General features: G+C 44.6%; 1 protein-coding gene across 9 annotated transcripts in view; it reads right to left on the bottom strand.

Moving 5' to 3' along the window:
* RALGPS1 (Ral GEF with PH domain and SH3 binding motif 1) overlaps nucleotides 1-27,994 on the bottom strand; it is a 398,334-nt gene that overhangs the window by 286,772 nt on the left and 83,568 nt on the right. For all 9 annotated transcript variants that reach the window (XM_048823454.2, XM_048823456.2, XM_048823452.2 and 6 more), the window contains 3 exons: nucleotides 16,698-16,781; nucleotides 5,183-5,272; nucleotides 1,900-1,992 (listed from right to left, as the gene is read on the bottom strand). In XM_048823454.2, coding sequence (XP_048679411.1) covers nucleotides 1,900-1,992; nucleotides 5,183-5,272; nucleotides 16,698-16,781 — 267 coding nt within the window. The remainder of the gene's footprint in view (nucleotides 1-1,899; nucleotides 1,993-5,182; nucleotides 5,273-16,697; nucleotides 16,782-27,994) is intronic.

The raw sequence follows: 27,994 nt of genomic DNA, 5'->3' as shown, positions 1-27,994 counted from the left end.
GTATACTGGAAAACTGTTCAAAGGCAATAGGTAACTTGTATTAGAAAAGGGAATGTATCTAACTTAGAACTGTAAAGCCTGATATTGCATCTTCATGTTTTTTTCCTTTGTAACTTGTATGTGTTCACTTTCCCTTGCTACTCCATCTTTGAATCTGTGATTTTTTTGTGTTTTTGTAAATAAACAGTTTGTTTACTTTTACCCTAAGCAGTCTCTGTTGTGAAAACTGTGTGGAGTGTATGTGCCAAAGTGAACTGGTAAGTGGAGGCAGGTTTCATGTCTTCGAGGGTGATTAACCAAGAGGGGAAAAGTCTGAGTGTCTGGTAGTTGAGAACTTGGTTTGGACAGATTTGGGAAGACTCAAGATTGGAAGGGCTCTGGCGTCAAGCCTGCAAGGCGTAAGTAGGCTGGTGGAAGCCAGGGTCAGACCTTTATGTTTGTGGACTGGCTACCATTGTTAGAGCTCTAAGCCATAGCTGCATACCACTTCGGCACCCAAAGTTACAGGGCAGGTGGTGACAGAACCCCTTACTGGTCTGGGTGATCCCCAAAACATCACAGTAAGTCATGTGTGTGTAAGATGGAACAAGAGGGGAGGTGTCTTTTCATAAAGATTTTCAGCACCGGAAACAGTTTGGATTATAGTATATGTTGTCTATATACACACACACAAACAATGAACTGAAGGGAAAGCTTGACTTGCCTAAAGTACGGAAATGTTTTGGTCTGTTAACCTGGACTTTGACAAAAATTGCTCGAAAGACTTTTTAAAAGAACAAAGTCCTGCTTGATATCTTGATAGAACTACTTACCTAAGAAAGCTTTTTATTATTAATTATTATTTGTACTGCAATAATATGTAGAGACCCCAACCAGAAGTAAGGACCCTAATATGCTAGATGTTGTACAGGCATATAGTCAAAAAACAAGTCATTGCCTCAAAGAGCTCACAGTCTAGGTTATTACATGGCACAACATATGAATGAGACAAACGAATCAGGGAAAGGAAATAACAGTAACGCAAACAAGTTAAGCTTATGCTTTAGTTAAACGTGTAACGCAATGGTTTGTACTAACTGCCATAAAACTATAGATTTCTCGTTCACACATACACAGGGGTGAAAGTAAGTATAGGGACTTACCGGTATGGGGCTGGGCTGGGGCCGGCTCTGGCCCCCAGAAGGGGCAGGACCGCAGGCAGAAAGGGCGGGGCTGGGGGAGGTCAGAGCCAGCCCCGGGCCATCCTGTACCAGCAAGTGCCTCCCTCCCTGCCCCCGGGGTAACAGTGGCAGCCGGGCGCTCTGGCAGCAGTTTAAAGGGCCCTGGATGGTAGCAGCTGCCAGAGCCCTGGGCCCTTTAAATTGTCCCTGGAGCCCCACCGCCACTTCCCCAGGGCTCCAGCAGCAGGGCTCCGGGGATGGGGCTCCGGCTGCCACTACCGCGCCGGGCCCTTTAAATTGTCCCCGGAACCTGCCGGAGCCCTGGGGAAGCAGCGGCGGGGCTCCAGGGACGATTTAAAGGGCCCAGGGCTTGGCCGTCGCTACCGCCTCAGGCCCTTTAAATCGCCGCCCCAGCCCCGCCGCCGCTACCCCAGGGCTCCGGCAGCAATTTAAAGGGCCGGGGGCTCCAGCTGCTGCTGGGAGCTGCAGGCCCTTTAAATTGCGCCTGGGGAAGCCAGTCCACCCCGGGATGGCGCACCAGCTCTTGCCAGTACCCCGCACCGGGGCATGCCGGGTTACTGTCACCTCTGTGCACACACAAAATCACTTCTAAAGGTAAATTTCCTTCCTTCCTTCAGCTCTAACTCAGCAATCGAGTGATGTTTAGACAACAAAGCACAGGATTATTATACACCATAACAAAAGGGAGAAGATTTGAAATAAAGACAAGTTAACTTACAGCCCAGGTTTTCGTCAGCCTGAAAATAGGTGCGCTTTGCAATGCTGATACCACAGCCATGATGGAATGAAGGTTGTTCAGGTCTAGAAGTTTCTGCAACAACACCAAAGGAAAAATTAATTAACCTTTTCTCATGGCTGTTTAGAGCCATCACACTGAATACAATCAAACTAGAGGTGCAATTCTTCAAAACAAAAGCAAGGGGTACTAAATGGTGTCTAATTTGGGAAATTCTATTAATCTGGGTGACATTTTACACTTTAAAAATGTTGCAGATATTCCAGGCTTGCCCTGAACTCATTGCAAAGTGAAAGCTCACTTAGATGTACCTCCTATGTTCACGAAACTAATTTGGGTTTTGCAAGGTTCTCTCTTTGGAAGTGGAAAAAATTAAATATTTTTTAAGTGTAACTCTGGTGTTATTGTTGAAAACAAGTTCTAACCATATGATACTATAGTTCTGGAAACATATATGTTTAATTGGGCCAAAAGATTCAACTTTTGCCTCCAATGGTTACCGAAGATGTTGAATGAAGTAGTCTAGAATTAATAAAGTGACTTTTTGTTAAAATAATGTAGTAATCTTTTTTTTAAAAAGACAATGCTTCCCCCCCTCCCAACATGTTTAAAAACCCAGCCTGTGGTCACAGTTCTCTTCAGCAGACTTCTTGCTGTAAAAATCACCAAAACAACTGAGAACATCTGAACATAAAACTGGCCATATGGGTCAGATCAATGGTCCATCTAACCCAGTATCCTATCTTCTGACAGTGGCCAGTGCTGGAAGCTTCAGAGGGTATAAACAGAACAGGGCAATTATCAAGTTATCCATCCCCTATCATCCAGTCCCGGCTTCTGGCAGTCAGAGGTTTAGGGACACCCAGAACATGGGATTGCATCCTTGACCATCTTGTCTAATAGCCATTGATGGACCTGTCCTCCACGAACTTATCTAATTCTGTTTGAACCCAGTTATACTTTTGGCCTTCACAACATCCCCTGGCAACGTGTTCCATGGTTTGACTATGTGCTGCATGAAGGAGCAGAAGCAACACTGTGTTATATAAAAAAAGGTTTCCTACAACACAATGCCTGCAGCAAAGAAAAATGGGAAATACTTTCACATAACTCATTTGTAAAAAGATTTTAAGAGGCTGTACACTCATTCTTACTTCCAGTATTAGCTGTGGATAACAGTACTTAAGGTGTTAAAAAACTAAGTAATATCCATTTGTTTCTCAGGTCAGGTAAGAGAAATAATTATTTTATATACAACTCCTTATATATATGGGTAGTGCACTAAAATGATATTACAGCAGCCAGACCATCATCACAGAATTACAAAAATGCAGGGAGGGAAACAAAAGGGGAGAGAGGGATGGGAAAGGAGGCCGCTGCTCCTCCCTGGTAGGCTGGAAGCAGGGGCGGGGGGTGCCAACAGAGAAGGACACAGAAAACCAAGGGGCACAAACTCTAGCACAAGATAGTAGAACTGGCTCCTCCAGCTGCACTGGCGAGGAAAGAAACAAAAACCAAAATGCTTCATTTCTGAAATGCTGCCAGGGTGCCTCAGGGAAGTTGTAACTCATATGCCTCGTCATAGGGTGCTCCACTCACCGCTGTGCTGGTGCCTCCTCCTACTCACTCTGGGGATTAGCTCTCACGGCCGACACCCTTGTCCGCGGCTTGCATGCTGTCACTCTGACTCTAGTCTGCAGCTCCACTTGCTCCAGGACTCACAGCATCCTCTTCCTGACTTAGCCCTCCAGCTAGGTCACTCCGTGTTCCTACTTATGAGGTTCAGTCCTAGGCAGTCTGCACCAGTACTACGCCCTCCGTGGCTGGTAGGGGAACACAGGCCTGCCCTCTTGTCCAGGTTCCAGTCCAGAGACCCTCAGCTCAGCAATTCTGGGTTTCCTCTTTCTGCCCTCACTGCTCCTCCCTTGGACTACTTCCTACAACACCTGGTTCCCCTTCTTTCTTGGGTGTACCAACTCCAAGAACCCTCCTCCCACTTCCCAAGGAAAGACTGCTGCCTACCTTCCTGCAGCTTTTCCCAGCTGCCCCCAAACACTCCTCCCTTTTCCCAGGGATGGACTGCCCTTTCTCAGCAGCCCAGTCTGTAGCTTGCTACCTGGCTTTATAGGCCCTGCATGTTCCTGCACAAGTGAGCCTCTTTCCAACCAGCTGCCTTCAGCCTAAAGCAGCCTAATTAGCTGACTGGACCCACCTGACCCAGCCCAGCTCTTGCAGGCCTAGTGTGGGGAGCTCACCCCATCACATGCCTAATGCTCCAATTGTCCTCTGTGACCTGAATCCCTATTAGGACTACATCTTCCCATGATGCACAGCTCCCCTCACCAAGGGCTTTGTCTACATGGGAAGTTACGGCACAGAAAGCCAGAGTATGAATCTAGAGCACATCTGCTTGCCACGCAGTTGAGTCCAGATGGACACAGCTAAAGTGTCCTGAAACTCGTGGAGCATGGCTTAGCTTACTACTAGACTACTTGAAAGTGTATTAAGACAAACTGCACTCCAGAACTTTCAATGCACAGTAGCAGTATCCATGCAGCACATTACTGAGCAGCAAACTGGTGCAAATTCACATCTGGATTATTGTGCAGTAATCTGCATGTAGACAAGTCCCGAAAGATGACACTGTGGTGCATCACAAAAACTGTCGTCTAACTGTGAGACCTACCTATAGCAGAGAATGGGAGGATCAGGCCTCAGAATTCCACCTTCATTAGGCTCTATGACAGCGTGTCAAAATAGAAATATTCCAGTTTTTAGCCACAATATTTTGGTTTTCAATGTTTTGCCATCAATTCTAAATTTTCTGTGGAAAATGTTGATGAAAACAATTTTTTGGTCAAAATTTTCAGTGAGGAAATGATTTTTTTCCAACCAGCTCTAATGCTAGCAACAAAAATTTGTTTTGGTAATTATGTTGGCCATGGCTCCAACGCAGCTCAACAGCATAATAGCAGCAAGATGAATCACCTTTAAACTTGTAAACACGCTAAACTAGAATATTTGTAGCAGAAGCCAGTTAAAAAAGCTCACTGCCCATTGTACCTAGCTATGTACAAGCAGATCAGTCTGTGGTGGTCACATTGTGTATCACAATGACCAAGTACTTAGTGGGATAGCAGGAGCTGTGCTATCAAGAATTTTATTCTTCAGTGGTCTAAAGAGACAGTTGATATGAGTGGAGAAACAGACAAAAAAAAGAATATTTTGAATAATAATAATAATAATAATAATAATGCACACTTACCTTAGCTATTTTCACAAAATGGCTCAATATTTCTGCCCTTATTTTTAACGTCTGTGCTGTTAAAATTTCTTGTACAACCCAGAAACTGACCTATAAAGAAACGTATACATCTGAATTTAACGCAAAAAGCCCCACCTTTATTATATTAAACATCTATAAACTGTCTCAATTCTCTAAAGAAAATGCAGGTTAGGAGCAGGAAAGATACAAGTCTTGTAAGAAAGACATGGTATTAGACAAACAACTGCTGAACTCATTACCCACACAACCTTTCTTTAATTTCAATGGCTTAACTAAACAAAAGGACTTGAGAGATTAATTTAGTTTTATAAAGTGCAATTAAATATCCTGAATAACTGATAGAACAGGATATACGACAACAAAAACAGTAGTGGACTAGGATTTGGCTAACAAACTAGAAAACTGGTCAATATAATCATTCAGATTTTCAGAATCAAATCACACAACCACTACAGAAAACAACACCTATATTCAATCACTATATAGGAAAGGTGACTTTATTTAGATTTTTGATTATGAGTCCCTCCAAACAGAGGAGAAAGAAAAAACAAAAGCAAAATGTAAAACGAAAACTCCCCCCCGCCCATACAAAGTTAAAGTGCAAGACAATTTGGTTAATTAAATACATGCCAGTTCACCCAGGTCTCCTTCCCAGTGGATCTATAGTAGTCAATCCTTTTAACCTACTTCCCCACACTCCTTTAACATGAACTTCTACATTTATGACAGACTATACAGACTGAGTGGGGATCTAGTAGATATAGTGTACTTAGATTTTTAGAAAGTCATTTTACAAGGTCTCTCACCAAAGGCTTTTATGCAAAGTAAGCTGCCATGGGATAAGAGGGAAGGGGCTCTGATGGATTGGTAACTGATTAAAAGATAGGAAACAAAGGGTAGGTATAAATGGTCAGTTTTCAGAATGGAGAGGTAAACAGTGGTGTCCCCCAGGAGTCTGTTCTGGGACAAGTCCTATTCAACATATTCATAAATGATCTGGAAAAAGGGGTAAACAGTGAGGTGGCAAAATTTGCAGATGACAAAAAATTACTAAAGATAGTTAAAACCCAGGCAGACTGCGAAGAGCTACAAAAGGATCTCTCAAAACTGGGTGACTGGGCAACAAAGTGGCAGGTGAAATTTAATGTTGATAAATGCTAAGTAATGTATATTGGAAAGCATAATCCCAACTATACATATATGATGGGGTCTAAATGAACTGTTACCACTCAAGAAAGAGATCTTGGAGACATTGTGGATAGTTTTCTGAAAACACCCATTCAATGTACAACAGCCGTCAAAAAAAAGAACAGAATGCTGGGAATCATTAAGAAAGGGATAGATAATAGGACAGAAAATATAATGTTGCCTCTAAATAAATCCATGGTATGCCCACATCTTGAATACTGTGTGCAGATGTGGTTCCCTCATCTCAAAAAAAGATATATTGGAATTGAAAAAGATTGAGAAAAGGGCAAAAAAAAATATTAGGGATATGGAACAGCTTCCGTATGAGGAGAGATTAATAAGACTGGGACTTTTCAGCTTGGAAAAAAAAAGGCTAAAAGGAGATATGATAGAGGTCTATAAAATCATGACTGGTGTAGAGAAAGTAGATAAGGAAGTGTTGTTTACTACTTCTCATAACACAAGAACTAGGGGTCACCAAATGGAATTAATAGGCAGCAGGTTTAAAACAAATAAAAGGAAGTATTTCTTCACACAAAGTACAGTCAACCTGTGGAACTCCTTGTCAGAGGATGTTGTGAAGGCCAAGACCATAACAGGGTTCAAAAAAGAATTACATTAATTCATGGAGGATAGGTCCATCAATGGCTATTAGCCTGGATGGGCAGGAATGGTGTCCTTCGCCTCCGTTTGCCAGAAGCTGGGAATGAGCAATAGGGAATGGATCACTTGATGATTATCTGTTCTGTTCATTCCCTCTGGGGCACCTGGCATTGGCCATTGTCAGAAGACAGGATACTGGGCTAGGTGGACCTTTGGTCTGACCCAGTATGGCCATTCTTATGTTCTTATGAGTGCAGTTCAAGAAGCTTGTACGCTTAGTCTGTTTTATGACTGTGTGCACCTAAAATTTGAAAGGCACTATGAAGCGATTAACTATGGTAAATATACACAGTGTTCAACAATCTTAGTTAACAACAGTAACTTGTTGAGTTTCAGATCACTTTACAACTTTGATTTGAACCTGTTACAAAACAAGGAGACACACTAACTCTGACCATCTTTAAAGTACAGACACAAGCAGGTACACTTCCTTACTAATTAGTTACCAGTTTCAGAAAATGGTCATTTGACTGATTTGGGTTATCACACTGTGTTACTTATCACCAGATCTTTGCTGAGTCATCAGCTTTCATTTTAGTTATTGTTCATAGCAGAGTTTACACTGCAAATACAGGTGGCGTGAAGGATGGAGACAATTGATATGAGTCAACAGTGTGCCCCTGTTGCCAAGAAGGCCAATGGCATTTTGGGATGTATAAGTAGGGGCATAGCCAGCAGATCGAGGGACGTGATCATTCCCCTCTAGTCGACGTTGGTGAGGCCTCATCTGGAGTACTGTGTCCAGTTTTGGGCCACACACTACAAGAAGGATGTGGAAAAAATGGAGAGAGTCCAGCGAAGGGCAACAAAAATGATTAGGGATCTGGAACACATGAGTTATGAGGAGAGGCTGAGGGAACTGGGATTGTTTAGTCTGCAGAAGAGAAGAATGAGGGGGGATTTGATAGCTGCTTTCAACTACCTGAGAGGTGGTTCCAAAGAGGATGGTTCTAGAGTATTCTCAGTGGTAGAAGATGACGGGACAAGGAGTAATGGTCTCAAGTTGCAGTGGGGGAGGTTTAGGTTGGATACTAGGAAAAACTTTTTCACTAGGAGGGTGGTGAAACACTGGAATGCGTTACCTAGGGAGGTGGTAGAATCTCCTTCCTTAGAGGTTTTTAAGGTCAGGCTTGACAAAGCCCTGGCTGGGATGATTTAACTGGGGATTGGTCCTGCTTTGAGCAGGGGGTTGGACTAGATGACCTCCAGAGGTCCCGTCCAACCCTGATATTCTTTGATTCTATGAATTATAGTTTTTTCTCAGTGTACTAACAGGCAACCTGAATTACTGAAAATAGAAAGAGACAGTTAAATGTGCCTGAGATATGAACTTGATATCAACAGCAGGACTCCCAGGTGGTCAGCCCAGCACCTCAGTCTTCTCCCTTCCAGTTGTGTTCAGCTTTTCAGAAACAACGTGCTAACAGAAAAAGACCATTTTATCCCATCTCTGTTGGGATAACTTGTTATCTCTTTTTGGAAGTGCTGGCATGGACCAAATCAGATGGCAACCCATACTCTGCCAAAAATTCGAAAGGTCCTACCGCAATGAGAGCTGGCCTCCTCTCACCATGCAATCAGGAAATGAAGCATCACCTTTTTAGTTCTTGCAAGTGGGGCTGGAACCTTCTAGTTTCTTTCTGCCACACATCTTGACACACATCTTGTCACACTAGTCTGTGTAAGGCAGGTTAGGGCATAGCTGTTGGTACAACCATCTTGGGACATTACTTGAACATCGGATAGTTTGCTCTGGTGAGCCACAAGTCACTTTTCAGGGCCTCTTTGTGGTGCATCCCTTGGCCAACTTCGCAATTATGCTTGCTCAAATTGCAGTTTCTCCAGCAACATTCTGTTAGCTGTTGAAATGTCCAGTTTGAAGTTCATTTAATTTATACGAAGTCTCTCGTTCTTTGATGCTCTTTAAACATGTTTTAACAGTCCAATAAACAATGCAAATCACTTCAAGAAGAGAAAGTTACTCACCTTGTGCAGTAACAATGGTTCTTGGAGACGTCTGTCCCTGTGGATGCTCCATTCCTCCCTGCATTTCTGCTTGGAGATCTTTGGTAGCAGTGTCCGTTCAGCCAGCACATGCACTCTTCCCTCCACACCCTGCCCCGTCCTCTGTCTCAAGGCTAATTAGCGCTGCATGGGCAAACCACCCTCTGTTCCTTCTCTACCGCGGAGTCCCTATCAAGAACTCTGAAGTAGAGGGGAGGAGAGCGGGTTGCAGAGCACCCATAGATACACACATCTCGAAGAATCATCGTTACTGCAAAAGGTGAGTAACTTTCTCTTCTTCTTCGAGTAGTGTCCCTATGGGTGCTCCACTGTAGGTGACTCCCGAGCAGTATCCTCAATGGAAGGGTGGTGCTTCGGCATCAAGTCTGTTATGGATGACAGTACTGTGGAGCTGAAAATGAAGCAGAGTCTCCAGTAATTGCATAGTGTTCTGCGAACGTATGAACAGACGCCCAAATCTCAGCTCTGCAGATTTCCGAGATAGGGACATTCTTGAGGAAGGTGACAGAGGAAGAAACCAACTTCGTGGACTACGTGCAGATTACAGATGGAGGTACCACAATGCAAACATGATAGCAGTGCTTAATACAGTTCAAGACCCATTTGGAGTGCCTCTGGGCTGATATCACTGAGCCTTTAGACCTTTCCGTAATGGAAAGGAAAAGCTTAGGAGATTTCCTAAAGGCCTTCGTCCTATCCAGGTAAAAGGCCAGGGCTCTCCTAATGTCTAGTGTGTGCAGTATGGCCTCCCTGTTATCACGGTGAGGCTTAGGGTAAGAGTTTGAGAGGTGAATCAACTGGTTTATGTGAAAAGATGAGGTCACCTTGGGGATGAACTTTGGGTGGGGCCAAAGAGTAACCTTGATTTAAAGAATATTGTAAAAGGGGGGTGCTTTATTAGCGCCACTATTTCTCCTATTCTCCTTGCCAAAGTGAAGGCTACCAGAAATGCTGTCTTCATTGACAGATATGTGAGCGAGCAAATGGCCATAGGTAAAAGAGAAAACTAGTGAGGCTCTTTAAAACCAGATATAGGTCCCATGTTGGAATGGGATGTCTGGGTTGGGGAGAGAGGTTCACTATGCCCTTAAGGAATCTTTTTGTAACTGGGTGGGAGAAAACTGAGTATCCCTTTACTAGTTGATGGAAAGTTGCTATGGTCACCGGGTGTATGTTGAGTGAACTGAGGGATAGGCCCGACCTCTTGAGAACAACTATGTAGCCCAACACCATGGGAAGGGTAGAAAATGGTGGGGTAATTTGTCAGGAAATTAACCAAACATGAAATTTAGTCCACTTTTGCAGGTAAGTACAATGGGTAGCCCATTTTCTACTGTGTAGTAACACTTCCTGTACCTCCAAGGAGCAGGAACTCTCTATGTGTTAGAACCACGAAGGAGACAAGCCTTGAGACAGAATATATGCAGGTTGGGATGGAGAATGTGCCCTTTGTTCTGTGAAAGGAGGTAAGGAGTGAGTTGAAGAGGAATCAGTGGACATCTTGCAAGCTGTGACAGGTACGGATATGACATTTATCTCGGCCAGGTGGGATCAATTAGTATGACATTTACTTTTTCTCTTTTTATTTTTAACAGGACTTTCAACAGCAGAGGGAATGGAAAAAAGGCATATAGAAGGCCCTTGTCTCATGGAAGAAGAAGAATGCCACCTAATCAGTGCTGTCCAAGGTGGCCCTGGAGCAATAGCATGGGCACTTGTTCAGATATGCAGCAAACAAGTCTATCATCAGTGTCTCTCATTGATAGAATATGTTGTGGCACACTGTTGGGTTCATTTCCCACTTTGCCACTCAGAGTGTCCGCTGCTGTGTTCTGCTCTCCCGTTAGGTAGGATGCTGATATTAGAACATTGTGGCAAATGCACCAGTTCCATAGCTTTACCATTTCCGCACACAGGGTGCCGCCCTGACAATTTATGTAGTACATGCATGCAATGTTGTCTGCTATCAACTTTGTGTGTGTACCTCTGATCAGTGGAAGAAAGTGAATGCAAACAATCCTGACTGCTCTGAGTTTGAGGAGGTTGATGTAGAGAGGTGCCTCCATGGATGACCATTTGCCCTGAGTTGTGAGGTTGCTGAGATGTGCACCTCAACCTATGAGGGATGCATCTGTAGTGAGAAATAATGTCATGGGGAGGGGACATGGGTGGTGGCCCGGGAGGCGTTGAGGGTGCTGGGGGGGGTTGCCTGGGGGGGCACCACTAGTCCTCAGGGGGGCGGCGCGCAGCCTGGGACCCCCCACTGGTGCTGGGGTTGAGAGGTTTGCCAGGGCTGGCAGGCTCCCTACCTGGCTCCACGCCTCCCCAGAAGCAGCAACATCCCCCTCCCTCTGCTCCTAGGCAGAGGCATAGCAAAGCAGTTCTGCACACGGCCTCCACCCCAAGTGCCGGCTTTGCAGCTCCCATTGGCCAGGAACCATGGGGGTGGGGGTGGTGTGCCTGCTCTGCCTAGGAGCTGGGGATGTCACCGCGTCTGGGGAGCCCCCTCCACCAAGGTAAGCGCCACCTAGAGCCCACACCCCCTTCCGCACCCCAACCCCAAGCCCTGAGACCCCTCTCACACTCAAATTCCTGCTGCTGTGGGAGGGGGAGGGGTCAGTGGCCCAAGACTGCCACAGCAGCGGCCAATGCGGCTAGCCCCGGGGCTGCCTGAGCTGCTCAGGCGGCCCTGCAGTCAGCAGCACCAGCTGCTGCAGAAGTCACGGAAAGTCACGGAATCCCTGACTTCCATTACCTCTGTGACAAACTCGCAGCCTTAGTCATAGGGAGTGGTCTCTCAGGGCCTCAAACAAGGCATCAAAATTGGTATTTCAAGATGGAAGGCTGTGACGTGGAGGATTGAGGGCCTGATAGTTTGCACCTCTGAAATTTGAACCTTTTTCATTGTGGCTCACAGTCGTGCTATGATGGGTACTGGGGTGGATGCAACTTTTGGGAGGACTGAGTCCTAAATTTCCTTTTTTATCCAGGTGTATTAGATCCCCAGCGACTGTAGTGTGGCTCTGGAGTCTTCAGAGTCTGGAGCGCAGCAATGGTCTTCGGGCCTTCAAAGGGGAGGTCCTCAGCTCTCATCTGAACCTCCTTCAGCAGTTCCAGAAGATGCAGCCACGATGCTCATTGCATCACGATCATTTTCAAAATCAAAAGGGTTGCAGTATCTGCACCATCTAGTGCAGTCAGGATTGCTGTTTTCACCACTAACAGCCGCTCCTGTACGATGGCCTGAAACTGGTCTCTGTGTGACTCTGGCAGGTGGTAAATAAAGGTGTTAAGCTTGGTGTAATTCGTTTCATCGTATTTGGCTGCTAGAGCTTGGTAAGTTTGCAATTTGAAATTGTAAAGTCACAGAAGAACAGGCCTTCCTCCCAAACAAGTCAAATCTCTTCCAATCCCTATAGAAAGGGGCAGATTTTGAATAGTACCGGTGGCCATGGGAGATCACCAAATCCACTACAATGGGATTAGGTGGTGTGTGGGAGAAGAGGAACTCTGATTCCTTGTGGGGGACATAATACTTATCAGCCCATCTGCAAGTTGGTGTGGCTGATGCTGGTGTTTGCCAAATGAGTTTGGCTGGATCCAAAAGCACCTCATTAATGGGGAGGACGATCCTCGAGGAGGAGGAGGATGTATGTAAAATGTCCAGCAGCATATGGTGGGTGTCCTTCACCTCCTCAAGAGGGATTTGTAATGTATCTGCCACCCGCTTTGTAAGGTCCTGAACGTGAAGTCGTTTGCCATAGATGAAGGAGGGGGCATCACTGCCTCATCTGGACGGAAGGAAGAGAAAATAGTTGGTGGAGTATCTCCTCTTCTAGCCCAATCTCCTGTGGTTCATAAATTTCCTCAGGAGGCTCTGAGGCTCTAGATGTAGAGGAAGAAGGAGAGCACATCACAGATTCCTGGTGGTGACACTGGATGTCCAGGAGGTGACACTGGATGTCCAGCCTATAAGCTGTCCGTGGATCCCATAAGGCCACTGGGACTGTGGAAAAGGCATTGGTGGCAGAGCCTATGGTTGGTCATACCATGGGGGTTGAGGTCCAGAGTGAAAATATGTCTGGGAAAGTCTGGATTGATGGCGGGAGGGAGCATAATCTGAGTGAGTGTGGTAATGACTAGGGGAGGTTTTGAATCTCCATTGGACATTGGAGGTACAGATAAGGAGACTGAGGTGAATGGCTTGGAACTGGGTGATGACTCCATGGATCGAGATGTGCCTGGTACAGGGACCCTGGTACTGAGTAAAGGGGACTCTGGAGTTTCACATATCAGCAGGTCCTTAGAAAATCTGAACTCCTGTGGTGCTGTGGTCATCGGTACTGACGCAATTGGCAATTTTGGCCGAGATGAGCGGTCTGATGAGCTTTGCTATTTGTCATCAGTACCGAGGGTTTCTGTATTGGCGCCAACTTCACAGAGGCGGTACGGTCTGTGCTTCTATCTCTGACAAGCGGTACCGCTGCCTCAGCACCTGTGCCCTGAGGAAACTTAGGCTTACTCCTGGTATCTGCACTGGATGACCCTGTGCCTTGTGGGAACTGTGTTTAGGAGTGTTCAGTACTGAAGTGACTGAATGTGCTGGGGCTTTCCTCTGGCTGGTTCAGGACTCACTGTGAGGGCTCATGGCTCTTTTTTTGAAGGTCTTACATAAGGAATCCAAAAGATTCTTCCTTGGTTCACTTATTTGGAGGTAGAAGGCTATGGTGATGGCTCCCGTCGCCGAGGAGACTTGGTACCAGGTCAGCCGCAGGTTGCAGAGCTCCCTCCATCAGAAGTACTTTTAGCTTTAGTTCCCGTTATTTTCGGGAGCTGGCTTTCAGCAGCTGACAAAAAGTACACTTCTGGGGAATGTGGGCCTCTGAGGCAATGGACACAGCGGGAATGTCCGTCTGTTACAGGTATGGCCTCCATACAGGAGAGGCACCTCCTAAACTCAGGGTTGCTGGGCATGCGGAAGCGCTTTAGCATTGCCAGTGTAGACTAGACCTGAGGAAGGGGGTCATGTTGCTATCTAATAATAACAACCATATATGATATGTATGAAAAGGAAGATGTCCTTTCATATCATTGTTGCTACCACTGTTAATCAATTGCAACAAATCTTGTACAAAGTATGTCATGTAAAGTATCAATGGAAAAGTTACAGATTGCTAAATATGATAATCCTCTTAATATGCATGTATCCTCTTTGTATCTGAAGTTATAAATATTGGTTATGTATCTGTATCTCAAACACATGTTATGATTCCTGGGTGACAGCCCCCAGGCAGATTTACATCAGGATTAGACAGTCAGGTGTTGATGGTCCATTAAAGACACTCAACTCTCACAACGGGCCACTGAAGAGACTAAACACACTCAATGAGCCACTGACTCATTGTAGCATGCAAGGAAATGTGATGAGGACGTGACCTAAGACTCCATCTTTTGCCACAAATTTTCCATGCACCTGGGCTGAACATTTAAAAGGGAGACTGCTCTGTGACATCATTTTCTTTGTCTTCATTTCTGCTTCTCACCTCTGGACTGTAATTTTCCAAGGAAGCTTTGAACAAGGAACTGAATGACCCCCAACCTGCTTGGGTAAAAACAAGCTACCAGATTTATCATCACAGCTATGATCCTGACCTGGAAACTCTAAAAATCGATTATAAAGTATATGATTCCTTAACTATTTAATAACTCTTCTTTTCTTTTTATATCATTAAACATTTAGTTATTCGTTACTAAGGATTAACCTTGACTATCCCCTCATCTAGATGCCTGTGCACAATGACAAATCACACAACTACTTCTGAGCGCACTCTAAGCACAATTTGATGGTTATTGTTACTCGGAATGCTCCTAAAATTAGCATATACTTGATTTGCTAGGTAGGATTTTTCCTTTCTAAATTACAAGAGTGTTATAAGGATAAACTATGCTTTATATTGCAACTTGAGTGGAAAAATTTTTAACTCATTGTTCATTTCTTATTATTAGATGCAAGGTGAATATATGCACATGTTTACTGAGGGTTACATCAGAACCCCAGAAAGTCTCAGGCTCTGGAAGAAACACAGAATATCAGGGTTGGAAGGGACCTCAGGAGGTCATCTAGTCCAACCCCCTGCTCAAAGCAGGACTTAATCGCCAACTAAATCATCCCAGCCAGGGCTTTGTCAAGCCTGACCTTAAAAACCTCTAAAGAAGGAGATTCCACCACCTCCCTAGGTAACCCATTCCAGTGCTTCACCACCCTCCTAGTGAAAAAGTTTTTCCTAATATCCAACCTAAACCTCCCCCACTGCAACTTGAGACCATTACTCCTTGTTCTGTCATCTGCTACCACTGAGAACAGTCTAGAGCCATCCTCTTTGGAACCTCCTTTCAGGTAGTTGAAAGCAGCTTTCAAATCCCCCCTCATTCTTCTCTTCTGCAGACTAAATAATCCCAGTTCCCTCAGCCTCTACTTATAATTCATGTGCTCCAGCCCCCTAATCATTTTTGTTGCCCTCTGCTGGACTCTTTCCAATTTTTCCACTTCCTTCTTGTAGCGTGGGGCCCAAAACTGGACACAGTACTTCAGATGAGGCCTCACCAATGCCGAATAGAGGGGAATGATCACATCCCTCAATCTGCTGGCAATGCTCCTACTTTATACAGCCCAAAATGCCGTTAGCCTTCTTGGCAACAAGGGCACACTGTTGACTCATATCCAGCTTCTCGTCCACTGTAATCCCTAGGTCCTTTTCTGCAGAACTGCTGCCTAACTGCTCAATCCCTAGTCTGTAGCAGTACATGGGATTCTTCCTTCCTAAGTGAAGGACTCTGCATTTGTCCTTGTTGAACCTCATCAGATTTCTTTTGGCCCAAACTCCTAATTTGTCTAGGGCCCTCTGTATCCTATCCCTACCCTCCAGCATATCTAGCACTCTTCCCAGTTTAGTGTCATCTGCAAACTTGCTGAGGGTGAAATCCATGCCATCCTCCAGATCATTAATGAAGATATTGAACAAAACCGGCCCGAGGAGCAACCCTTGGGGCACTCTGCTTGATACCGGATGCCAACTAGACTTGGAGCCATTGATCACTACCCAGAAACCTTGTTGTTTGAGAGCAGGTTGTTGAAGTGACATATAATCAAATAGTCTTTGTCAGAAAGCAAAATATTCCCTTGACATTTAGCAATTTGTTTTCACATCTGTTATTAAATAAATAAAATCCCCCATCAAAAAAGAGCAAACAAAATAAATAAACAAAAGCCCAAACCCAACACCACCAATCCATTATTATTCTTCATGTCCATTGAGTAACATGTAATACACATCTATTTTATATCCATCCATTGCAGCATTTAAATGTAGGTCTAGTCTGAAAAATTACAAGTCAGTTACAATCAACATATTTGCTACACCCATACTGATCTCCTTTAAAGCCAACAACTCTCAAGAAAAAAAAAATCTGACTCTTTTATGATTACTAATCCATCAAAGCACTGTGTTAATAGGATTCAGATGTGGCACATTTATGTATATCAATGAAGTAACAAATTCAATCCTTGTGAAATTCAGGTGGGCAGTGTTAATTCTGTAAATCTAATTAGATTATTTACCTGATTAAACCTCCTTGTAAAGGCAACAATATTAGGGGCGAGGATGTGTTTTTCTTTCTTATTCCATCCACAGCTGGCTAGTTCCTAGAAAATACACCAAAATACTGTTTCACTATTTACAACTTTTTAAAAGGAAGATAAACAATCTTTAAAAATAAAACAAAGTTAAAATATTGTCTTTGAGTTCCGATGTAAGGAAAGGACACTAAACTTAACTGAAATACCATTAGAGGGAAACACAGAAATGGACAGATAAGAGTAATATCTACCACAGGCATTTCTAAAACATCAATCACTGCAGTTATAAATCAAGTATCAGAGGGGTAGCCATGCTAGCCTGTATCCACAAAAACAACAAGGAGTCTGGTGGCACCTTAAAGACCAACAGATTTATTTGGGCATAAGGTGACCAGATGTCCTGATCGTATAGGAACAGCCCTCATATTTGGGGCTTTTTCTTATATAGGCTTCTATTACCCCCCACCCTCTGTCCCGATTTTTCACACTTGCTATCTGGTCACCCTATTTGGGCATAAGCTTTATGTGCCAGTATATTTATGCTTGTATCTGTAATTTTCACTCCATGCATGTGAAGAAGTGGTTTTTTACCCATGAAAGCTTATGCCCAAATAAATCTGTTAGTCTTTAAGGTGCCACCGGACTCCTCGTTGTTTTTGCAGTTATAAAGGCCCTAATTCCATGACAATGACTCTGTAAATCTTTGCTCTCTCCAAGTACCAGTCATTACCATTCACTGTCATTAGGCTAGGACATTTTCTGGAGAGATATCCCAATAAAGCCTCCCTTCTGATTCACTGTGTAGCATGTGCTAAAATACTATCATACTTTTATGTTGGACCTTTAATCATTAAGCACTTAATTACACACAGAGAGTATTAAGGAACTTCAGCTGCCTCTGGGATGAAAGACCATAGCCAAAAAGTACACAAGATGCTGCACAATATAGAGGGAGTTACTTTTTTAACAGTAACAGTAACTTGGGCAAACCTTACTCCTACAAAATGCATCATGGGCTTTTCAACATAAATACATCCACAGCCAAGAGTGATCCTATTTTTAATGTTCCACACACTGAATTGCACGGAGCTCAGTTATCTTGACAATGAAGGTCTGAAACAATCTGCCTACATTGAACCTATTGATTCAGACACTAAATATTTTAAACATAATGTTTAGTAAATTATACTACAATTAGAAAAGTGCAAAGAAGGACAACAAAAATGATTAGGTGGATGAGACAGATTCCACATGAGGAGAGATTAAAAAGTGTATGAAACTGTTCATCTTGGAAAAGACACAACTGAGTGGTGATATGAAAATCATGAATGGTATGGAGAAAGTATTACATATCCCTTCACATAACACATGAACTAGGGGTCACCTGCTGAAATTAATAGGCAGCAGGTTTAAAAAAAACAAAGGGAAGTATTTCTTCACACAATGCACAGTCAAACTGTGGAACTTGTGGCCATGGGATGTTGTGAAGGCCAAAAGTATAACTGGGTTCAAAAAAGAATTAGATGAGTTCATGGAGGATGGGTCCATCAATGGCTATTAGCCAAGATGGGGGAGGGAAGAATACAACTCCATGCTCTGGGTATCCCCTAAACCCCCAACAGCCTGGAGCTAGGACTGGACAACAGGGGATGGATCACTTGATAATTGCACTGTTGCGTTCATTCCCTCTGAAGCACGTGGCACCAGCCACACTCAGAGGCAGGATAGTGGCCTAGATGGACCATTGATCTGAACCTGTATGGCCTTCTTATGCTCTTAAATATTTCTAACCTTTCACTCAGCCCATACACACAAGCAACACCCAACTGTTGCCAGGGGGCTGTGTGGTAGGTAGTAGAACTAGGATTCCAGGGGTGATGTTTTTTCTTCCCTGTATTTTCTGCTCCTCCAAACAGCACAGGGCACCTAATAATATTTATGCAGCTAAGCTAAGGGAAAAGAACACCCAGAGAACCACTTACAAGATAACAATGGACAAGATAAGTTGGGAAAACAGGTAAAGAGTTGGTGAACATGGACAGTGCGTGGACAGAGCATGCTGTACAGAGATTGGTTCCTACAAAGTAACCAAGCCAACCCTAAAATGTGTAATACACTGTACAGTAAATGCAATTAAATGTGTAACTGTATATAAAGGGAGAGGGTTTCTATGTAACATGGATATACAATATACCCTGAATCCATACCCTGTATTTAAGTCTGATCAACTCAGTGTAGCATTGCTGTATGCCTGCAAAAGATACCTGAGTGATAAAGGGTTAATGTGGGCCTGAGGAAAACCAGGCTTAAATGAACAAGAGGCTCAGCTGGGCTTAAGTAGGATGGATTATAAAGCCAGGAAGTTTGCAGCAGAAGGGGGCTGCAGGAGAGAGTCTGCAGTCACTCCAGGGAGCAGAGTGGAGGTGAAAACCCAGGAGGGAGAAAAAGCCCCAGGCTTCTATCCCTAGAAGAAGGGTAAATCCCAGAGAAGTTGGGGGAAAAGGAAGCCTAAAAGCACTAAGTAAGAAGAAGCCCAGGGAAACAGCAGTAATGGGTAGGACCGTGCTGACCTTGGCTGCTTGTTATAGGGTCCCTGGGCTGGAACCCAGTTCAGAGGGCAGGCCTGGTTCCCCTACCAGCCACTGGGAAGTGGCACAAGAGCATTGGAGACACCAACCAGACAGTTGGTCCAGAAAGACTTTGCTACCCTGGAAAGGGAGGACTATAGTGATCTGGCAAAAGGGCTGAGTTACGAAGAAGGAGCACCCCAAGTTCTGGAGAGAGAGGGGCCATGGTGTGAGGAAGAGGATGTCAGAACTGAGTAGAGATGATCCCGAGATGTGGCCACAAGGAGGCACCCTTTGCAGTGAATGAACCCCATCACAAGCTGCCAGTAGCGTATTAAGTAATGTCTTCTTTCTCCCTCCCTTTTAGCAAAGGGAAAATTGTACAAGGATTTAACTACTTTAACTGTATATTTATGTACGAAGCGCTATAGGTTTTTCTTAGTAAAGGCAGGGCCAAGTATTACAGTGCACTTAGAATAGAAAACCGTAATGTTTTAGTAGTTCTCAAATCCTTAGCAAGTTTGTTCCGTAAGTCTGGGAGTAGCCCCCAAGAAAGCGCTGTCTCCTGCACAGTTGAGCTATACCCTTGCAGTAGACAATTCTACTGTGTCAAAGTGAAAATGTCAACAGTGGTCTTTGTACCAGAGCTTCAGCTAAGCTTTTAGGGATCCCAGGCCCTGACCACTAAATCCCTTGAAGATGAGAATAGCAAAGTTGAATATGATATGATGTTGTACATCATCAAGGAAGTGTGACAGGATGTACCTGGCCTTTACGGTTCCCTACAGGATGGCCCACAGTCCTATAACACCCTGCCCCAGGAAAAGAGCAGCGAAAGTGAGTCCTCCAGGCCTGCCTAGAAACGCCTCACAGAAGGAGCCAATGAGAGCCCAGCAGGTTCAGATAAAAGGAGCTGCAGGCCTAAGCAGGTCAGTTCCCAGCTGGGAAATAAGGGTGCTTAGAAAAGGTTCAGAAAAGGGCAACTAAAATGATTAGGGGTTTGGAACGGGTCCCATATGAAGAGAGATTAAAGAGGTTAGGGCTTTTCAGCTTGGAAAAGAGGAGACTGAAGGGGGACATGACAGAGGTATATAAAATCATGAGTGGTGTGGAAAAAGTGAATAAGGAAAAGTTATTTACTCGTACCCACAATATAAGAACTAGGGGCCACCAAATGAAATGAATGGGTAGAAGGTTTAAAACAAATAAAAGGAAGTTCTTCATTCAGCACACAGTCAACCTGTGGAACTCCTTGCCTGAGGAGGTTGTGAAGGCTAGGACTATAACAGGGTTTAAAAGAGAACTAGATAAATTCATGGAGGTTAAGTCCATTAATGGCTATTAGCCAGGATGGGTAAGGAATGGTGTCCCTAGCCTCTGTTTGTCAGAGGGTGGAGATGGATGGCAGGAGAGAGATCACTTGATCATTACCTGTTAGGTTCACTCCCTCTGGGGCACCTGGCATTTGCCACTGTCACTAGACAGGATACTGGGCTGGATGGACCTTTCGTCTGACCCAGTATGGTCATTCTTATGTTCTCCTTTCTGGACAAAGGACCTTGAGGGATAAGTAGATTTTGATTCTGGCTGCATTTGCTTACACTGGGAGAGAGAAGACCTGAGAATCGTATCATAGAATCATAGAATATCAGGGTTGGAAGGGACCCCAGAAGGTCATCTAGTCCAACCCCCTGCTCGAAGCAGGACCAATTCCCAGTTAAATTATCCCAGCCAGGGCTTTGTCAAGCCTGACCTTAAAAACCTCTAAGGAAGGAGATTCTACCACCTCCCTAGGTAACGCATTCCAGTGTTTCACCACCCTCTTAGTGAAAAAGTTTTTCCTAATATCCAATCTAAACCTCCCCCACTGCAACTTGAGACCATTACTCCTCGTTCTGTCATCTGCTACCATTGAGAACAGTCTAGAGCCATCCTCTTTGAAACCCCCTTTCAGGTAGTTGAAAGCAGCTATCAAATCCCCCCTCATTCTTCTCTTCTGCAGGCTAAACAATCCCAGCTCCCTCAGCCTCTCCTCATAAGTCATGTGTTCTAGACCCCTAATCATTTTTGTTGCCCTTCGCTGGACTCTCTCCAATTTATCCACATCCTTCTTGTAGTGTGGGGCCCAAAACTGGACACAGTACTCCAGATGAGGCCTCACCAATGTCGAATAGAGGGGAACGATCACGTCCCTCGATCTGCTCGCTATGCCCCTACTTATACATCCCAAAATGCCATTGGCCTTCTTGGCAACAAGGGCACACTGCTGACTCATATCCAGCTTCTCGTCCACTGTCACCCCTAGGTCCTTTTCCGCAGAACTGCTGCCTAGCCATTCGGTCCCTAGTCTGTAGCTGTGCATTGGGTTCTTCCGTCCTAAGTGCAGGACCCTGCACTTATCCTTATTGAACCTCATCAGATTTCTTTTAGCCCAATCCTCCAATTTGTCTAGGTCCTTCTGTATCCTATCCCTCCCCTCTGGCGTATCTACCACTCCTCCCAGTTTAGTATCATCCGCAAACTACAACCCTGTGGTAAGGGGTGAAGATAAAGAGGCAAGGCAGGAAGAGCTCCAGGGAACTAGAAGCAACGAATCAAAGAGAATGGGATGCAGCTGCTTTTATAGGGTCCCTGAGTTGAAACCCAGAGTAATGGATGGGCCCAGGTTCCACCACTAGCCAATAGTAAAATGGTGTAAACCCCAAGAAGGGGACAAGGCTTACTTTGAAAATCGAGCAAAGGGCTGAATTTAAAAGGCACAGAGCTGAGGCTGAAGACCCTGGTGAAGGCAGGCAGACAGTCTTTTTTGGACTCTTTGCTACCCCAAAAGCAGTTAATTTTGAATGTGTGATGAGGCCAGAGGGCCAAGCCACTGAAGACCTGCCAAGCTAAGTTGACAGCCTACAGAAGGCTCCAGGAGCCGGGAAAAGGACTGCAGAATCACACCCAGCCACCAAGTGGTGCTCAAGAGGTTTCACCCCATTACAGAGAGCCAATGTCAGAAGCAGAGGACAGGTTTGATGTGTTTGCTGTAACTTGTATCGCTAGGGAGGCATACTATTGTGTTTGTTATGATTTCCTGAAGTCAGATAATTGTATGCTCCGCAAACAAGGTAATACATCTACAAAAGAATGAAGGTCATACTCATAGGATGGGACTAATTTGGAAAGCAGTGACTGAAAAAAGGAATTAGAGGTCAGAGTGGATAAAAAACTCAACTTGAACTCTCAGTGTGATGTGCTGGCTAACAGAACAAATGATCCTTAGTTGTATAAAAAGGAAAATATCAAGTAGGAGTAGGGAGATTTTATTACTGTATAACTGTACATTGCCCGGTATATAGCATAGTAGATGTCATCCTCATTTAGTTTTTATTCACAAATTGGAAGTGGAAAAATAAGCTTTCCTTGCTTTTTCAACTCCCAATTGGTTTCTTAACTTTGAATGAACAAGTCATTGCGATGAACTAGTTGAATAAACTGAAATGAAGGAAACATTCTTTCTACCTGCAAAAGGCTGTCAAAGGCTGGGTTAGCCCTTAAACAAATTCTAGTTCCAGGTGGCTTAGCCAGTGACTTCCATCAGTTCAATGGTTTAACTTTCTTTAAAACTTTGGCAACAAAAATGTCCTACTTATTTTTTTTAAATTTAAATGAATTTGTTATAGTAAGTTTAGGTCTTTAATGTAACTTGTCATAATTTAAAATTAAATTTTAAATAAAAATGCATTTAATTTAAATTAAAATCTGATTTAAATAAAAAATAAACTGTTTTTTATTAACTCTGTTTCTGCAATACCTTTTTTACCCCACTGACTAGAACAAACCAAAGCATGGATTGCATCTATTTTCTGGACTTCTGAAAATGTCCAGTAAACTGTTTGTTCTAGCTTCCTTTTTTGTCTTGAAATTACATGTAATAAAAATATAGGCAAGCATGATAGGGAGGTCTAGAGTTAAGGTAGCAAAACACTTAATATTAAAACTGCAAAAATCCTAAGAACCTTGCAAATTTCAATCACAAAATTCAATGTTTTAAACGTTTAGTCTTCACTTGAATTTTTTGCAAAATCTCATTTGCCACTTTTGTGATTTTGGCAAGTGACCTCCTCCCTTACTTTTTGCCCAAGAAAATGGTCTTTTTTTCTTGCTTTGTTCACTTAGGAGCAGTACACAAACTTATCTACAACCAAAAAACCTAAATACTGGAATAATTATGAAGTTATATACCATCAGTACCTAGGCAAGAGCTAATAATGGAAAAAAACAAAAATCCATCCCAATTTCACTGTGGTTTCTACCTACATCATTTTTGCAGTCGCACACAAAGCACTGAAAATGGATTTTATGTGCATGGTTGAGAGTGGGTTTGCTTGGGTGTGGCTCTGGCACCGCACTGGAGTTTTAATATACTGCCTCAGCAGTTGCACAGAGCTGCAGATTGGCCACATTATACTCTGATGAGCAGCTGACACACTTCAGACCTTAAGAGAAGGTTACTCACCTTGTGCAGTAACTGAGGTTCTTAGAGATGTGTGTCCCTGTGAGTGCTCCGTTTTAGGTGTTGATGCGCCCCTGTGCCCATAGCTGGAGATTTAAGGTAGCAGTGCCCATTTGGGTCGCACATTTGTGGTCCCATCTCCTGCTGCTTCAGGCAGTTAACTGACGCTGTGCGACAAAAACCCACTCTGTTCCTTCTCTACTGGAGAGGCTGAGTAAGAAACTCCGAAGTAGAGGGGGGGAGGGAGCGTAGCGGAGCACCCACAGGGACACACATCTTGAAGAATCTCAGTTACTGCACAAGGTGAGTAACATTTTCTTCTTCTTCGAGTGCTGTCCCTGTGAGTGCTCCATTTTAGGTGACTTCAGAGCAGTGTCCTCTGGTGGAAGGAGGGGGCTTCAGAGTTGAAGTCGTGACAGATGACAGTAGAGAGAGTCCGAACGAGGTATCAGATGTTGCCTGTTGCTCTAACGCGTAGTGCTGTGTAAAGGTATGGGCTGAGGCCCAGGTAGCACCTCTACAAATGTCAGTGATGGGTACATTGTTCAGGAAAGCCATGGAGGCTGACAGGGCTCCGGTCGAATGCATGCGAATCCCCTTGGGGGGTTGGCGGGCACACTGATGATAGCACAGGCTTGTTTTTTGTTTTGCAACCAGAGATCCACTTGGAGAGTCCTTGTTTAGATATAGCACTCCCTTTGGAACGTTTGGTGATGGATATGAACAGTCTGGGTGATTTACGAAATGGCCTTGTTCTGTCTATGTAAAAGGCTAATGCCCTCTGTACATCGAGAGTATGAAGCGTGGACTGCGTTCTATCTGTGTGGGGTTTCGGGTAGAATGCCGGTAGGTAAATGGGTTGGTTAAGGTGGAAAACAGACAACTTTTGGTAAAAACTTGGGGTGTGGTCTCAGGGGTACTTTATCTTTAAAAAAGGCCATGTATGGGGGATCTGCCATGAGGGCCCCCAGCTCTCCTACTCGTCTGGCAGATGTAGCTGCCACAAAGAATGCCACTTTCATGGAAAGGTGTAGTAGTGAGCATGTCGCCATGGGTTCAAATGGGGAACGGGTGAGGGCATGAAGAACCAGGATGAGGTCCCATGGTGTAGTTGGCTCACGTAGCTCAGGGTAGACGTTGTTGAGTCCTTTGAGGAAATGTTTGATTAGCGGGTGAGCAAAGACAGAATGTTGATTCACCTTGGGGTGAAAGGCTGTGATGGTGGATAGGTGGACTTTTATTGAACTCATGGAGACACCTGACCTTTTAAGCTCTAATAGGTAATCTAATATTGAGGGTAATGAGAGCGAGATGGATGCCATCTGTTTTTGTTGGCACCAGGCTTCAAATTGCCGTCACTTGAGCATGTACGTGCAACAGGTAGTTGCTCTATGACTATTTAATAATATGTTTTGTACCTCTTCCGAGCAGGTCATCTCAGATCCTGTGAGCCATGGAGGAGTCATGCTCTGAGATGGAGTTTTTGCAGGCCCACATGCAGAACACGACCTGCGTCCTGGGACAACAGATGAGGCCAAAGTTGGAGTGTGATCGATGGATAGATATCCTTACCTTCTCAGGATGGCTACCATAGTTGGCAAGTCCATGCGGGGGCCATTAGGATTACTGTGGCCCCATCCTGCCTGATCTTGTGGATCACTCATGTCAGGAGAGGGATGGCAGGGAAGGCATATAGGAGGGGAGTGTTCCACTCGAAGAGGAATGCGTCGCCTAAGAACTGTATGCCAAGACCTGCCCTGGAGCAAAATTGGGGGCATTTGGTATTTTGTGTGATTGCAAAGAGGTCTATTGTCGGGAACCCCCACTGTTGAAATATGTGTAGAAGTACTCTGTTGTCAAGCTCCCACTCATGGTCCTGAGAAAAACGCCTGCTTAAGGCATTTGCTGTGATGTTCTGGCATCCAGGTAGGTAAGACGCGGAGATGTGGATATTGTGTCTGATGCACCATTGCCAGAGTTTTATGGCTTCCATGCATAGGAAGTGTGATCGTGCTCCCCCTTGTCTGTTTATATAAAACATACAGTCAATGTTGTCCGTAAGGATCTGAATGGCCTTGTCTTTGATGAGTGGTAGGAAGTGGGAGCAGGCATTGCGGACAGCTCGTAGTTCTAATAGATTTATATGTAGAAGGGATTCTGTAGGAGACCAGTGGCCCTCGATAGAATGCGAATGCTTGTGTGCCTCCCCCATCCCAACAGTGAGGCGTCTGTAGTGATGGTTAGTGTCGGCGTCTTCTGAAGGAAGGGCACCCCTGTGCATACCTGTCTTCTGAAAGAAAGACACCCCTGTGTTGGCTGGTTGTGTCCATCAGAGTAGGGAGTCCTTTATTTTGTCCAGCATTTGTTTATGCTGTGTCTGTGTGGGACATAATTCATATGGAGCAATACTTGCAGGCAACGCATGTTTAATATGGCATGTCTGATGACAAAGGTTGTGGCTGCCATGTGACCAAGAATTTGTAGGCAAGTCCTGGCTGATATCTGTGGACTGTTTCGTGCCGTGGATATGAGACTAGTGAGAGTGAGAAACTGTTGCTTTGGTAGAGAGGCTACGGCCTCCGTAGAATTGAGATGGGCCCCAATGAACTCCAACTCCTGCACTGGAGTCAGGGTGCACTTTTTGGTATTTATTTGGAGGCCCAATCTCATGAAGAGGGTTACCGTCTGTCAGTGGCTTGTATTGCTGCCTGCCGTGTTGACGTTTTTAGCAGGCAGTCATCCAAGGACGGGAATATCAAAATTGCATTTCTGCGCAGGTTTGCTGCAACCACAGCCAGTACCTTTGAAAACACTCAAGGGGCAGTAGAGATTCCGAAGGGAAGGGTCTTGTATTGGAAGTGGTCCTGTCCAATAGTAAAACAGAGAAATCGGAGATGAGAGGGGTGTATTGTTACATGAAAATATGCATCCTGGAGGTCGAGGGCCGAGAACCAATCCCCTCTTTCTAGAGCTGGGATTATGGTGCCTAGCGTGACCATACTGAATAGTTGTGTTTTGACAAATTTGTTGAGTCGTCGTAGATCAAGTATTGGTCTCCATCCTTGGTTTCATCCCAAACTTTTTCTTTGGTAGAAAATAGTGGGAATAAAATCCTCTCCCTCTTGTTCTGTTTGAACGGGTTCTGCTGCTCCTAGCTGCATGAGGTGGCTTACCTCCTGGCACAGTACAGACTCGTGAGAGGGAACCCTGAAGAGGGACAGGGAGGGAGGATGGGGAGTGGTGGAAGATGGTGTGACCAGCACAGATAGACCTGGGGTTCTCGTGCCCTCGACCAAGGCTTCAGATTTGTTGTCTGGAGGTTGATGGTTGGGACGCAGCTACTGAAGAAGTGGATTGGTGTTCCCTCGGGAGCCTGTGTTTGTGGGCCTGTGACTCAAATCACTGCTGTTGTTGCAAATACATGGTCCTGCAATAGCGTTGGCATACATAATTTCTCTGTTTTTTCCTGGGTTTGGGTGTATAGATTCCCAAGGAACAAAGTGTTGTTCGTGAATCCTTGAGCAAGTGGAGAGAGTCATCTGTCTTCTTGTCAAAGAGTTTGGGACCCTCAAATGGCAAATCCTAAACCGTGGATTGCACCTCTTTAGGGAAGCTGGAGAGATGGAGCCATGAGGCCCTTCTCATCACGACAGCCTTCGCCACTGAACTTGCAGCTGTGTCCGCAGAATCAAGTGTGGCTTGTAGGGCTGATGAGTTGTGCCTCTGATACAAGTGCTGTGAATTGTTCTCTCTTGTCCTTGGAAATAAAATCAGTCAATTCAGACATTTTTGTATAGTTAATATAGTCATATTTTGCCAGTAATGTTTCATAGTTGGCTATACGGAGGTGTAGTGTAGCCGAGGAATAAGCCTTGTGACCAAAAAGACCAAGTCTTTTTCACTGTTTGTCGTGAGGTGTGGTTTTGGGCTATTGTTGCCTATCAAGTTCCTGGACTGCATCCACCACTAGGGAATTGGGTGCTGGATGTGAAAAGAGGAACTTTGTGCTCTTGGCTGGTACATAATATTTTTGGTCAGACCTCTTGCAGGTTGGAGGAGCAGTTGCAGGGTTCTGCCAAATGGTTTTGACAGGGTCATCAGTTCATGGGCAGAGCAATTTTTGATGAAGCAGATGTATGCAAAATGTCCACTAGTTTGTGTTGTATCCCTTGGACCTCCTCAAGTTTGTGTTGTATCCCTTGGACCTCCTC

The sequence above is a fragment of the Caretta caretta genome, chromosome 16 (assembly GCF_965140235.1).
Source record: "Caretta caretta isolate rCarCar2 chromosome 16, rCarCar1.hap1, whole genome shotgun sequence".
NCBI classification, from domain to species: domain Eukaryota; kingdom Metazoa; phylum Chordata; order Testudines; family Cheloniidae; genus Caretta; species Caretta caretta.
This window is presented reverse-complemented; position numbering and strand designations above follow the sequence as displayed.